Below are 16,175 nucleotides of genomic sequence, written 5' to 3' on the forward strand. Positions count from 1 at the left end.
GAACCCGTGCTCGTAAATATGGGTCCGGTGTCACACGTATTCCACCCGTATTTACGAGCACGTTTTTGGCGGCAAAATAGCACTGCACTAATCGGCAGCCCCTTCTCTCTATCAGTGCAGGATAGAGAGAAGGGACAGCCTTTTCTGTAATAAAAGTTAAAGAAATTCATACTTACCCGGCCGTTGTCTTGGTGACGCGTCCCTCTCTTCACATCCAGCCCGACATCCCTGGATGACGCGGCAGTCCATGTGACCGCTGCAGCCTGTGATTGACCTGTGATTGGCTGCACCGGTCACATGGCCTGAAACGTCATCCAGGACGTCGGGCCGGATGTCGAGAGAGACGCGTCACCAAGGCAACGGGCGGGAGACCGGACTGGAGGAAGCAGGAAGTTGTCGGTAAGTATGAACGTCTTTTATTTTTATTTTTTACAGGTTTATACTGATCGGTAGTCACTGTCCAGGGTGCTGAAAGAGTTACTGCTGATCAGTTAACTCTTTCAGCTCCCTGGACAGTGACTATTTACTGACGTCGCTTAGCAACGCTGCCGTAATGACGGGTGCACACATGTAGCCACCCGTCATTACGAGAGCTCCATAGACTTCTATGGACTGTCCGTGCCGTTATTACGGCCTGAAATAGGACATGTTCTATCTTTTTCAACGGCACGGGCACCTTCCCGTGAGAAAACGGGAAGGCACCCGTCGCCAATAGAAGTCTATGAGCCCGTTATTAGGGGTCGTAATTACGACCCGTAATAACGGGAGTTTTTACGGTCGTGTGCATGAGGCCTTAGTGTGCAGGGACCGATCGCGGTGGTCCCCGCCGATTAACCCCTTAGAAGCCGCGTTCAATAGCGATCGCGGCTTCTTAGGGGTTAAGCTGCCATCGCCGGCCTGCTACACGATAGCGGGCCGTGATGGCTACTATGGCAACCAGAATCCTAACAGTGGACTCTGGCTACGCCATCGACGGAAGCCTAGTGGGTCCCGACAAAGTCAGGACCCACTATGCTTGCTGTCAGCGAACAGCTGACAGCTCTAATACACTGCACTACGTATGTAGTGCAGTGTATTAGAATAGCGATCAGAGCCTCCTGCCCTCATGTCCCCTAGTGGGACAAAGTAAAAAAAGTGTAAAAAAGTAAAAAAAAGTTGTGTAAAAATAAGAAAATAAAAGATTTAAAAGTAATAAAAGTAAAAGTCCCCCTTTTCCCTTATCAGTTCTTTATTATTAATAAAAATATATAAATAAACAAATAAACTATACATAATTGGTATCGCCGCGTCCGTAACGTCCTGAACTACAAAACGATGTCGTTATTTATCCCGCGCGGTGAACGCCGTAAGAGAAAATAATAATAAACCGTACCACAATCACAATTGTTTGGTCACTTCACCTCCCAAAAAATGGAATAAAAAGAGATCAAAAAGTCGCATGTACCTAAAAATGGTACTGATGGAAACTACAGTTCGTTACGCAAAAAATAAGTCCTCGCACGACTTTCCTGATGGAAAAATAAAAACGTTATGGCTCTTAGAATAAGGAAACACAAAAAGTAAATGATATTTTACAAAATGTATTTTATTGTGCAAACGCCATAAGACATAAAAAAAAACTATAAACATCTGGTATCGCCGTAATCGTATCGCCCCGCAGAATAAAGTGAATATGTCATTTATAGCGCACGGTGAACGCTGTAAAAAAAATTGAATAAAAAACAATAGTAAAATTGCTGTTTTTTTAGTCCCCACGCCACCTAAAATTAGAATAAAAACTGATCAAAAAGTCGCATGCACCCCAAGAAAACTACAATGGATTCCTCAAGGTCTCTAGTTTCCAAAAAGGGGTCACTTTTGGGGGGTTTCCACTGTTTTAGCACCACAAGACCTCTTCAAACCGGACATGGTGCCTAATAAATTAAATTAATTAAATGTCACCTCTACTTTGCTCTAAATTCCTGTGAAACACCTAAAGGGTTAATAAACTTTTTAAATGCTGTTGTGAATACTTTGAGGGGTCTAGTTTCTGAAATGGGGTGTTTAATAAGGGTGTCTAATATATGGGCCCCTCAAAGCAACTTCAGAACTGAGCTGGAAACTAAAAAATAAAATAAAAATGAGGCAATACTTCGCTTCTTACATTATACTGATAATGAGCCGTGCACACCCCGAGATGACCCCAGTTTTGACCATTTGTATAAACGGAGACCCCTATTAGACCATTTCAGTGCCCGGTTTTCCCAGCATTCACCCCCGAGAAGTGTATTTCTATAGATGAATCCCTGGTACATTTGAAAGGGAGGCTTCAATTCCGCGAGTACCTGCCGGGTAAGAGGGCAAGGTATGGCGTGAAGATGTATGAGCTGTGCGAGAGTGCATCAGGGTATACCTACAAATTTAGGATATATAAAGGGAAGGACACCAGTACTCAGCCCCCAGAATGCCCCCCCTTACTGGGAGTTAATACAAAAATTGTGTGGGATTTGGTGCACCCACTGCTGGACCAGGGTTACCACCTCTACCTGAATAATTTTTATACCAGCGTCCCACTCTTCAACTGCCTCGCTTCCAGAAGTCCTGCGGCATGCGGCACTGCTAGAAGAAACCTGAGAGGCCTCCCTAAGACTCTGCTTGGGCAAACACTCAGAAGGGGTGAGAGCAGGGCACAATCTAGCAGCAATATATTGTGTGTCAAGTACAAGACCAGGGAGATGCCACACCAGTACCCATGTACCTGTACGAGATACCAGTACAGAGACCCCCAAACCAGACTGCATCCTGGACTACAATAGGTACATGGGAGGGGTGGACTTGTCAGATCAAGTCCTGAAGCCTTACAGTACTTCTGGAAGCGGGGCCACAGGCATCGTACCAGGGCAACACTTTTTAGGAGAAGTTCCCCAAACTGGCAAGAAGGGAAAAAGTCAAAAGAGGTGCAGAGTCTGCTATAAGAGGGGGATAAGGAAGGACACAATATATCAATGTGACACGTGTCCTGAAAAACCAGAGCTCTGTATGAAAGAGTGTTTTAAAATTTATCATCCATCCCTTTATTTTTAATTTACCCCAGTTTTACTCGCTCTGATCCACTTCGCACAGCTTACCCCTCCTCATCTTTCCCCTCTGAGCCCTGCTGTGTGCCCAGGCAGCTGATAACAGCCACATTTAGGGTATTGCCGTACCCGGGAGAGCCAACATTACAGTTTATGAGGTGTATATCTCCGGTGGCGCATGCTGGGCACAATATATCGGACACTGAATTGGCATATATGTATAGAAAATTGCAAATTTCACTCTGCACCAACTGCTGCACATTATCTTTTACACAATACCTGTGGGGTCAAAATGCTCACTACACCTCTAGATGAATGCCTTAAGGGGTGTAGATTTTAAAACAGGGTCACTTCTTGGGGGTTTCAACTGTACTGGTACCTTAGGGGCTTCTGCGTACAAGACTTGGCACCAGAAAAGCTCCAGTAGGCCAAATGGTGGTCCTTTCCTTCTGAGCCCTGCCGTGTGCCCAGGCAGCTAATAACAGCCACATGTAGGGTATTGCCGTACCCGGGAAAGCCCACATTACAGTTTATGGGGTGTATGTCTCCGGTGGCACATGCTGGGCACAATATATCGGACACTGACATGGCATATATATAGAAAATTGCAAATCTCACTCTGCACCATCTGCTGCGCATTATCTTTTACACAATACCTGTGGTGTCAAAATGCTCACTACACCTCTAGATGAATTCCTTAAGGGGTGTCGTTTTTAAAATGGGGTCACTTCTCGTGGGTTTTAACTGTACTGATACCTCAGGGGCTTCTGCACACACGACTTAGCACCAGAAAATTTCCAGTAGGCCACATGGTGGTCCTTTCCTTCTGAGCCCTCCCATGGGCCCAAACGGCAGTTTATCACCACAAATAGGGTATTGCCACACTCAGGACAAATTGGGCAACAAAATGCGGTATTTTATTCCTTGTGAAAATAAGAAATTTTGAGCCAAAACTACCTCTTATTGGAAAAAATAAAAATTTTTTTAATTCACAGCCCAATTCAAATAAATTCTGTGAAAAAACTGTGGGGTCTAAATGGTCACAACACCCATAAATAAATTCTTTGAGGGGTGTAGTTTCCAAAATGGGGTGACTTCTGGTGGGTTTCCATTGCTTTGATACCTTTGGGGCTCTGCAAATGCGACATGGCACCCGAAAACCAATCCAGCAAAATCTGGGCTCCAAAGAACACATAGCGCTCCTTTCCTTCTGAGGCCTCCCATGGGCCCAAACGGCAGTTTATCACCACAAATGGGCTATTGCCGCACTCAGGACAAATTGGGCAACAAATTGGGGTATTTTATTCCTTGTGAAAATAAGAAATTTTGAGCCAAAACTACCTCTTATTGGAAAAAATTACATTTTTTTGAATTCACAGCCCAATTCAAATAAATTCTGTGAAAAAACTGTGGAGTCTAAATGGTCACAACACCCATAAATGAATTCCTTGAGGGGTGTAGTTTCCAAAATGGGGTCAATTCTGGTGGGTTTCCATTGCTTTGATACCTTTGGGGCTCTGCAAATGCGACATGGCACCCGAAAACCAATCCAGCAAAATCTGGGCTCCAAAGAACACATAGCGCTCCTTTCCTTCTAATACCTCCCATGGGCCCAAACGGCAGTTTATGGCCACAAATAGGGTATTGCCGCACTCAGGACAAATTTGGCAACAAAATGGGGTATTTTATTCGTTGTGAAAATAAGACATTTTGAGCCAAAACGACATCTTATTGGAAAAAAGTTTTTTTTTTTAAATTCACAGCCCAATTCAAATAAGTTCTGTGAAAAAACTGTGGGGTCTAAATGGTCACAACACCCATAAATAAATTCCTTGAGGGGTTTTGTTTCCAAAATGGGGTCACTTTTGGTGGGTTTCCATTGCTTTGATACCTCTGAGGCTCTGCAAATGCGACATGGCACCCGAAAACCAATCCAGCAAAATCTGGACTCCTAAGAACACATAGCGCTCCTTTCCTTCTGAGGCCTCCCATGGGCCCAAACAGCAGTTTATCACCACAAATGGGGTATTGCCGCACTCAGGACAAATTGGGCAACAAAATGGGGCATTTTGTTCCCTGTGAAAATAAGAAATTCTGATCAAAAATGACATCTTATTGGAAAAATTGTCATTCTTTAATTTCACAGCCCAATTCAAATACGCGCTGTGAAAAAACTACGGGGTCAAAATTGTAACAATAACCATAAATTAATTCCTTGAGGGGTGCAGTTTCCAAAATGGGGTCAGTTTTGGGGGATTCCTACTGTTTTGGCACCTCAACACCTCTCCAAACCTGGCATGCTGCCTAAAATATATGCTAATAAAAAAGCACCACCAAAATGCACTAGGTGCTTCTTTGCTTCTGGGGCTTGTGTTTTAGTCCACGAGCGCACTAGAGCCACATGTGGGACATTTCTAAAAACTGAAGAATCTGGACAATACATATTTAGTTGTGTTTCTCTGGTAAAACCTTCTTTGTTACAGAAAAAAAATAGAATAAAATTGAAATTCAGAAAGAAAAACGAAATTTGCAAATTTCACCTCCACTTTGCTTTAATTCCTGTGAAATGCCTGAAGGGTTAAAAAACTTTCTAAATGCTGTTTTGAATACTTTGAGGGGTCTAGTTTTTAAAATGGGGTGCTTTATGGGGGTTTCTAATACGTAGGCCCCTCAAAGCCACTTCAGAACTGAACAGGTACCTTAAAAAAAAGGCTTTTGAAATTTTCTTAAAAATATGAGAAATTGCTGTTTATGTTCTAAGCCTTGTAACGTCCAAGAAAAATAAAATAATGTTCAAAAAACGATGCCAATCTAAAGTAGACATATGGGAAATGTGAACTAGTAACTATTTTGGGTGGTATAACCGTCTGTTTTTCAAGCAGATGCATTTAAATTCTGAAAAATGCTATTTTTTCTAAATTTTCTCTAAATTTTGCAATTTTTCTCAAATAAAGACTGAATATATCGACCAAATTTTACCACGAACATGAAGCCCAAAGTGTCACGAGAAAACAATCTCGGAATCGCTTGGATAGGTTTAAGCATTCCGACGTTATTACCACATAAAGTGAAATATGTCAGATTTGAAAAATGGGCTCTGAGCCTTAAGGCCCAAACTAGGCTGCGTCCTTAAGGGGTTAATATGACGTAATTGGCACATGCACAGTAGAGCCGATTCGACCCATGAAACTTCAGTGGCCTTGTCGATCAGAGAAGGAAGGGAGGAAGATACAGACTTGGGAGAGAAGTTAGGGTATGTGCACACACAAAATAAAAAACGTCTAAAAATACGGAGCTGTTTTCAAGGGAAAACAGCTCCTGATTTTCAGACGTTTTCTAGTCATAGTCATGTTTTTCACTGCTTTTTTAACGGACGTTTTTGGAGCTGTTTTTCTATAGAGTCTTCTTTTTCGCGGCCGTTTTTTTGCGCGGCCATTTTGAAAAACGGGCACGTAAAAAACACCCCTTCATAACAGAACGCTGTTTTTCCCTTTGAAATCAATGGCCAGATGTTTGAAGGCATTCTGCTTCTGATTTTTCAGCAGTTTTTCGGGCACGTTTACGGGCCGAAAAACGGCTGAAAACACTCCGTGTGAATGTTCACAAGGTCCATTGATTTCAATGGGAAAAACTACGTTCTGTTCCGACGGGGCATTTCTTTACGCGGCCGTTTTGGAAAACGGCCGCGTTAAAAAACGCCCGTGAAAAAAGAAGTGCATGTCACTTCTTGAGCCGTTTTTGGAGACGTTTTTCATTGACTCAATAGAAAAACAGCTCCAAAAATAGCAGTAAAAAACACAGCGAAAAACGCTAGTTAATTTAACTGGTTCCCGACCGCTGGCTGTATTTTTACGGCCTGCGGTCAGGGTCCTTAAAACCCGAGCCATAGACTTTTTACGGCTCGGGTTTTAACTTGCTGCCCGCGCGATCGGGCAGCTGAATGTCGGGTCTCCGGCTGTCAGTGACTGCCGGGGACCCTGAGGAGAAGATAGAAGCCGCTGTCTCTATTCCTCCCGGTGATCATGTGACTGGTCACATGATCGCCGGGTGCCGTTACTTACAGACTGCTGCTGGGTCTAACAAGACCCAGCACAGCCCTATTAGTGACAATCGTCACTATGAGAGGGCTGATTTCCCCTGTAACTGGGGCTGCTGTGCAAAAGAAAGAAAAAAAATATATAAAGTTCCCCAAAGGTCTTTTTTGACCTTTGGGGGACAGACCATAGTAATAAAAAAATAATAAAGTAAAGTGCAAAAAAAATTAAATAATAAATACACATAAAATACCCACCCCAAAAAAAAACGTTTCCCCCCACCAATCATTGTTGTAACGCTAGCGCTGACCCAATTACTCTAATATAGACATGTAATATATTAAAATTTACGGTAGACAATGACGATCACAAATAAAAGGTCTATTTTAGGGTAAAACTATGTTATTACCAAAAAAAAATGGCTGAAACTTCAAAAAGCTTATTTTTTTAATATTATTTTCAAACTTTATGAATAAAAATTCTAAAATAGCAAAAAAGGTGTGTATAAAAACGATAAAAAATGAAACCTGCATTGTCTATGGAAAAAACGTCGCAAAAATCACGTCGTTAGCCCAACAAATAAAAAAGTTATAGCCATTTAACTAACGCGTGCTAAAAAGGGCTAAACGATGTCTGGTCCTGAAGGCGCAAAATAGCCCGGTCCTGAACTGGTTAAAAAATGTCTCAAAATCAGTAGCTGTTTTCCCTTGAAAACAGCTCTGTATTTTTAGCCGTATTTTTTAAACCGTGTGAACATAGCCTTGGACCTGTTTGGAGCAACGGTGACGTATTCATTGCTCCAAACTGCTCATTTGCATTTTACGAATAAACTTATATTTCTGCAACGGAGCCACGTGGCCGTTTTTTTACGCGCCCGTTTTTCAAAACGACAGCGTAAAAAAACGGCCCATCAGAACAGAACGCCGTTTTTTCCATTGCAATCAATGGGCAGATGCTTGGAGATGTTCTGCTTGCGATTTTTCGGGCATCTACGGCCCGAACAACGGCCGAAAATAGGCCGTGTGAACATACCCTTTCTGTGCTGCTGCTTTTATAGGGCAATTTCTGGTGACAGACTCCCTTTAAGCTAAATAATTGCTAGACAGTCTGCCATATATCCTAGCCTTAACGGCACTGATATGGCTTTATATAACTAGGATTTTTTTTACTTAACATCTGTAAGCCACACTCAACAACACATGTTATTTTTTACCTCAAACTGGATGTATTTCAACAGACCAAACCTCTCTACATATTTCTTGTAATACTCCAACATCTTGGAGTTGTGAAGAAAGTTTGGTAAATTTTCCGGAAAGGGAAAGTCACTATAACACATCATTTCTTTACTGGTGTTACTGACAACAGATTCGTAGATGCTGGCTCTGCCACTCTCCACCTCTGGCTGAAAATAAATGTAAAATAATGGATAATTAGGTGTGTAACATTCATGACATATTATAATTATTGTTAGATTAAGTTATAGATTAAGTTATCAGCATCTGCTACATCTCGTGTCTGTCTGGACTCTCATACAGGCACCCGTGCTTAGACTTTCCTTTGACTGTTGTTTGATCAGCTGCCACTACGTTACGGCGGAGCGGCCTAGTGTGTCCACGTACCTGAGAACCGTGACACAGAGTAAGCAGCCTGAAAGATTTCCTGTTGACAATGGCACATCACTACGGATGATGGAGATCTACGGTTCTCACCCAATTCATGCATGGACTTTGGTCATGCAACGACCCAGACATAGCCTCTCAGACATCGGATTATGCAGAAAACCCGTAGATCTCATGAATTCAGGTAAGAATTCACATGAGAAACTTCAGTTTTCACCAGAGTTCCCTTCAAGAAGTGTTTCAACATTAGATAAAGTGTATGATAAAGTGAAATTTCTCAATACTTTACCTACCCATTAAATTAGTAACTGACTCATAAAATGACTGTGGAGCAGTTTACTTACATCTAATTAAACCACCCAATAACACTGTTCTTATATGTCATGTACTGTATATGGAAGACATTAATCAGATTATGATTTGTTACTAAAACTGGTTTATATAAACACTTGTATAATAGATACTCTTCCAACCATGTATCAAGGGGCGGAAATACTGCCAGTGCACAGAGGCCTTGAGGGCAAGGGAACCAGTTGCCACTTGCATTATACAAATGTAGAACTGGCCAGTTCTCATTAGAATTGCTAAGTCTGATTCATTACATTAAATACAGTAGAGGAGATACACTATATAGACAAAAGTATTGGGACCTCTACCCGTTACACCTACAATCTCCGTTCTACGTCATCCCAAAGGTGTTCGATGGGTTTGAGGTCAGGGCTCTGTGCGAGCCAGTCATGTTGTTCCACACCAAACTCACCCAACCATGTATTTATGGACCTTGCTTTGTGCACTGGGGCACATTCATGCTGGAACAGAAAAGGGCCGAACCCCAAACTGTTCCCACAAAGCTGGATGCATCCAAATGTCTAAAATGTCTTAGTATGCTGAAGCATTAAGATTGCTCTTCACTAGAACTAAGGGGCTTAGGCCAAACCCTGAAAAACAACCCCATAGCATTATTCTCCACCAAACTTTACAACTGGCACAATGCACTCAGGCAGGTGATGTTCTTCTGGCGTTTGGCAGTCTGATAGACAAGTCTGGATTTGCAAATAGAGAAGCGTGATTTGTTTCTACTGCTCCAGAGTCCAGTGGCGGCGTGCATTATACCACTCCATCCGACGCTTGGCATCGTGCTTGGTGAAGTAAGGCTTGCATGTGGCTGCTCGCCATGGAAATCTATGCCATGAAGCTCCTGGTGCACAGTTTTTGTGCTAATGTTAATGCCAGAGAAGGTTTGGATCTCTGCAGTTATTGAGTCAGCAGAGTATTGGCTACTTTTACGCACTGTACACCTCCGCACTCATCAACGCCACTCTGTAACTTTGCGTGGTCTGCCACTTCGTGGTTGATTTGCTGTGGCTCCTAAACACTTCCACTTTGCACTAATACTACTCACAGTTGATCGGAGAATAACTAGGAGGGAAGAAAACTCATAAACTGACTTGTTACAACTATGGCATCCTATTACAGTACCACGCTGGAATTCAGTGAGCTCTTTACAAACAGCTGTGAAATAATTAATTGTTCTAAAGGCAGACTGCATGGCTAGGTGCTTGATTTTATACACCTGTGGCAATGGGACTGAATATATCACCTGAATTTTATGATTAAGCGGTGTGTCCCAATACTTTTCCCATGGCAGCCAATCAAGTTGCTGCTTTAATTTTCCAAAAGGCCTCTAAAAAATGAGAGGTGGATTCTGATTGGTTGCCTTAGGCAACTACTCCACTTTTCTTTTGCACCAATTTTGATAAATATCCTCCAATATCTTGACTCAGATGTTTGTCCATAAAGACATCAGTCTGGCATTCTGTCTAATAAATGCTTTACATTAGTCAGCAACATTTCAGTCAACCCTTTGTCAAGCATGCACATCACTGATCATCTTCACTTACACATGATATTAGGGAACAGCATATTAAGCAGTTATATACCGGCTATAGAAGTCACTTAGTGGAAGAATCAGATAACAGGACACAAGAAGTTTAAATTCCTCGCAGTTTTCCCATAGGAAAAGAGGCTTTTTACAACTTTTGACAGCTATCTCATACTGAGCAAGCCAGCCAATGGAGGATGAGGGGCTCCTTGACTTTTGGGTTTGAACTTTCCTGACAGGATCCTGATGAGAAGTGGAACACTCTAACACTCTAACTCTAGAGGGGGTTGCAACTGCACCCGGGACCTGATGGGGGCTCAAAAGATCTCCCTGCCCCATATTGGAAGGCCAGTGCTATTAAAGACGTGATAGTCGGGGGGGGGGGGGCACGGTTACAGATTTTGATCTACATAAGAGGTACTGTGATAGGAAATGGGGACTTTATTGCAAGTTAGAAGAACAGTGTAAAAGTGATACTTACTGTGAACCTCCAGAGTCCACCAATGTCTTCACTCCTTTCAAAGCAGGTTGGCTCCAGACCCTCATCTAAGCAGCATTTAATGGATGTCAGACCACTGTTCCCTGCTCCGATCACTGCTACTCTCATGTTGATTTAGATGTATAAATTGTAAATGAACTATGAATTATTTACACATCACAACTATATGCACAGTTATACTCTATTACTCTATACCAGGGGTAGGCAGCTTTTTTTGGATGGAGTGATGCTAAAAAAGAAACAAAAAACAAACAAACAAACAATTATGACGCGCTCAGTGTGCCACACAAATATAAATGTCATATAAGATACGTGACAAACAAATTAATCAGTTAATTAATTTTAAATGTTAGTCTCTGACATTCTTTGCAAGGATGATCCATCTGTGGTGCATACGAGGTGACTGAACTCCAGCTGTGGTGGTACACATAGGGGAGACTGCGGCTATTGAACACCAGCTAGGGAGCACTGCACACATGTGAGAAAGCGACTACTAAACACCAGCTTTAGGGAAGTGCACATAGGAGAGACCGCGGCTTCTAAACACCAGCTGGGTGGGTGTACATAGTAGGGAGAGAGAGTCTACTGAACACTAGCTTGGGGGGTGCAAAGAGAAGAGACCGCAGCTACTAGACACCAGCTTTGAAGGGGGTTGTGCACATAGAGAGATCTTTTACAGAGCTGTTACTGAACTCTGTCCTTGCGGCGCTGATCACCAGGAGAGAGCAGCGATTCATTATGCATATTACAATGCTGGACACCAGTAGAGAGAGCAGTGCTGCATTGTGCACTTGGCGACGCTGATCCCCAGGAGAGAGAGCAGCGCTGCATTGTGTGCTTGCCAAGAGTTCAGCAGCAACAAACACAATGAAGCACTGATCTCTCTCCTGGTGAACAGTGCCACCAAACACCTTATGAAGCGCTCCTCTCTTTCCCCCTGTGTTTAGCGTCGCCAAGCACACAACGGCGCTGGACACCAGAGAGGGCAGTGCGCCAGTACACCATGCCTCATGTTCTGGCTGTGGCACCGGTGCCACAGGTTGCAGATCCCTGGTCTATACCCCAAAATGTTTTAGTGCATAATTAGTGAAGGTTGTTTTTTTTAACAGATGTAGCAGACCTGAAACTTTTGGCACATCTTATACTGGCATATGTCATATTTAAGTCCTTGTGATACATCCAACATCTTTAAATATCCTATGGTTAGTTTTGTTTTTAACTGCAACCGCATTGAGAAACGCATTAAAGTGTGGTAAAAATGCATGCGGTTTTTCAGATCAATCTTTGATGTAGTTTTTAACTGCACCTCAACGTCTGAATGAACCCTTAGGGTTTATTCACACAGGTCGGATACGTAGCGTAAAAGTACACAGCATTTCTAACCTAGTAACTCCAGGGAATTCCGTTCGAAAGATTCCACCAAATTGTGGTGCAGATTTTTTTCCGGCATCGCCACTGAGGAAGGAAGAACGGTGAAAAAAAAGCCACTGCTTACCTTTATTAGCGTGGCATAGCGACACATACCTCTGGTCTACGTGCAGCCCGGCCTCCTGTGATGACGCTGCAGCCCATTTTACTGCTACAGCTGTGATTGGCTGCAACAGCCACATGGGATGAAACGTCATCCTAGGAGGCCTGGCTGCATGGAGAACAGCCAGGGGAACAAGGAGCCGTTACTATAACGCCACAAGGGAGGTAAGTATAGACTTTTTTTATTCAACTTAAACTTGAAAATGGGTTGTTGTGTTTTTCCGAATTTCGATTTTTAACGTGGAATCGCAGCTTTTCCTCCACATATATCTCAACATTTGCTATTTGTTGCAGCGTTTACCTCCTAATTTAACTCAATGGGGAAAAACCGCAACAATAGTGGCTTGGGAATGACTTGAGAAGGACTACGTTGCGGGGTTGAAAAGTTACATTATGTACCATGGGTAAATAAAGCCTACACCATTTTTGGATTACTCTGTAGTTTCGCTTCATTTTCTTTTGCTTGCATATTCAATGGGATTGAAGTCAAACCTTTGGAAGCTGAGCACCCGATAACTCCAATTTCACAGTGCTGCCTTAGGGTATGTTCACACGGCCGTTTTTGCCCCGAATTACGCCCGAAAATAGTGCCTCAATAGCGCTGACAAACATCTGGCCATTGAAAGCAATGGGCAGACGTTTGTCTGTTCACATGAGGCGTATATTTACGCGCCGCTGTCAAATGACGGCGCGTAAATAGACGCCCGCGTCAAAGAAGTGACCTGTCACTTCTTTGGCCGTAATTGGAGCCGTTATTCATTGACTCCAATGAATAGCAGTGCTAATTACGGCCGTAATGGACGCGGCGTTCAAACGCCTGCACATGCCGGTACGGCTGAAATTACGGGTATGTTTTCAGGCTGAAACATCCCCTTAGGGTATGTGCACACGTAGTGACCAAAAACGTCTGAAAATACAGAGCTGTTTTCAAGGGAAAACAGCCCCTGCTTTTCAGACGTTTTTTGAGCAACTCGCGTTTTTCGCTGCATTTTTCGCGGCGTTTTCGCAGCGTTTTTTACGTCCGTTTTTGGAGCTGTTTTCATTGGAGTCTATGAGAAAACAGCTCCAAAAACATCCAAAGAAGTGTCCTGCACTTCTTTTGACGAGGCTGTATTTTTACGCGTAGTCGTTTGACAGCTGTCAAACGACGACGCGTAAATAACAGGTCGTCTGCACAGTACGTCGGCAAACCCATTCAAATGAATAGGCAGATGTTTGCCGACGTATTGTAGCCTTATTTTCAGACGTAAAACGAGGCATAATACGCCTCGTTTACGTCTGAAAATAGGTCGTGTGAACCCAGCCTAACTCTCTATTTGTTACTGTAGACTCCAATGTAACATCTGGCTGCACTTTAAAACACAGCACAAAATGCCACACAAAAAAAAGCACAGACACAACAAAACGCTGTGTCTTACAGCGTTTTTGTTGAAGTTTTGAAGAAGTGCTTTTTAATTGGTTTTAATAATTTAATTGTAATAAATTAATAATACATGTGTTTTACATCGATTAGCAATGCTTTTTTTGGCAGTGCAGCTATTACAGGTGAAACACATCGATACCATCTGTAATAGCCACAAGGTTGAAAACCGCCTCGCAAAACCATGACAATCCGCGGTAAAATAGTGTGTGGTTTTGCTGCAGTTTTTTATGCAGTTTTAACCACACGGTCAAATACTACTCATGTGAAACGCAACGTTTTTACACAAAATACCATCTTTTTTGCTGCGTTTTCTGTAGTTTTTTTCCATGAGGCAAAAAATGCTACTGCCAGATGTGAGCTGATAGGGAAATATTAAAGGCGCTACAAACAGTGTATTTATCTTTGTGGCATTATGATTTGCAATGTGAAAAAATGCCACACAAAAAAAACCTGTAAAACTGCAGATACTAAAACACAATATTTTTAAAAACACGCCACAAAAAAAATGCAATAAAAACGCATGTACTATTAAAAAAGCTGGCATTTTTTACACGCGTTTTATATTTAAAAAAAAACTATGTGTGAGGGAAGCCTAAGGGTATATTCAGATGCAGCAGTCCTGAAGCTTTTTTTGCTACGACTACCACCAAAAATCACAGTAAAAGGATGAGATTTTTGAAAAATCGCAGCAAAACCATAGCATTTTGCAAGACAGGGCCTATTCTAGGTTTACTGCTGCCTGAGGCGAAAATTGAAATGGTGCCCCCCAGATCTAATTGACATCCAACCAGCTGTCCTACATCACAACCAGCCTCCTCGAACTCTTGCAGATGCGCCGTTGCCCTGTACTCCCCTAGCATGAATTGTGTAGCGATGAAGCCGGGCAGAGAACACCTCGCTGTACGGTGCGTGCCCATGCAATGGCGCATCCGAGAAAGTTGGAGGAGACTTGTAGTGATGTAGAACAGACAGGGGGATGGCAATCAAGCATGGAAAGGTGGGTTTGGAGTCAGGACTGTATGACTCTTCAGGATAGCGGCACTGCATCATGACCCCTAATAGAGTAATTATCATACAGCGTGCACGGTTTTAAAAGTTTATTTTATAGATTTTGCTGCATCTGAATAAAACATACAGGGGAATGTTTGGAAATATCGTCAGGTCATGTATTACTGCATGGTGGCGGTTCAAGGGGTTAAAACTACCTAACAGGTTCCCGTTAAATATACAATGAATTGCAACAATTCCATCTGCCCTGCAATTTAGTTATTATAAATATATCCTATATAAGTACAGCACCAAAACAAAGCTCAATACATACATACAGCACCAGAACCAAGCTCAGTACATATATAAAGCACCAGAACAAAGCTGAGTACATATGTACAGCAGCAGAACTAAGCTCAGTACATAAATACAACACCAGAACCAAGCTCAGTACATATATATAACACCAGAACAAAGCTCAGTAAATGTATACAGCAGCAGAACAAAGCTTAGTACATAGATACAGCACCAGAACAAAGCTCAGTAAATGTATACAGCAGAAGAACCAAGCTCAGAACATAAATACAGTACCAGAACCAAGCCCAGTGCATACAAACATCCCCAGAAACAAGATCAGTACATATATACAGTACCAGAACAAATACAGCTCAGTACAGAGATCATTTGCCGATGTAGTTTAACCCCTGCCCTACAGGTTTATACGGCATAAAACTACAGCACCCAGCATAGGCTGAACAGTGGTAATGATATGCTGGAAGTTGCTGTTCCACAAAAAAAATCATACCACCCATCATCTCTCTGCAGATAATACAATGACTACAGTACTGAATAGAGGCAGAATAAACATTTACATTGAGTGACTCACAGGTGATATATTCTCAGATTCTAGTCGTTCTTTTTCTTTTTTTTCTCCTTCCAGTCCAGACATCTATGATGACTTCTCAAGGCCACGGTCTATTTCTGCAGTTTAACGCTCTGATGTCTTCAGCTTCTTACTTTTCAAACATTTCCACAACTATAAAATGAAGATAAAATTCTCATGGTGCTACACACTACGCTCCTGAATATAATAGCACCATACACTGCACCTCTAAATATAATAGCGTCATATACTGCACCTCTAA

The 16,175-nt window shown here is 42.4% G+C and overlaps 1 protein-coding gene across 1 annotated transcript in view; it reads right to left on the reverse strand.

Annotated features, from left to right (window-relative positions):
• LOC142657160 (dimethylaniline monooxygenase [N-oxide-forming] 2-like) overlaps positions 1-16,175 on the reverse strand; it is a 44,330-nt gene that overhangs the window by 12,803 nt on the left and 15,352 nt on the right. The window contains exons 3-4 of the mRNA XM_075832211.1: positions 11,073-11,319; positions 8,304-8,492 (exon numbers count right to left, since the gene is read on the reverse strand). Coding sequence (XP_075688326.1) covers positions 8,304-8,492; positions 11,073-11,198 — 315 coding nt within the window. The 5' untranslated portion in view covers positions 11,199-11,319. The remainder of the gene's footprint in view (positions 1-8,303; positions 8,493-11,072; positions 11,320-16,175) is intronic.

This window comes from Rhinoderma darwinii, chromosome 7, assembly GCF_050947455.1.
Source record: "Rhinoderma darwinii isolate aRhiDar2 chromosome 7, aRhiDar2.hap1, whole genome shotgun sequence".
NCBI classification, from domain to species: Eukaryota; Metazoa; Chordata; class Amphibia; order Anura; family Rhinodermatidae; genus Rhinoderma; species Rhinoderma darwinii.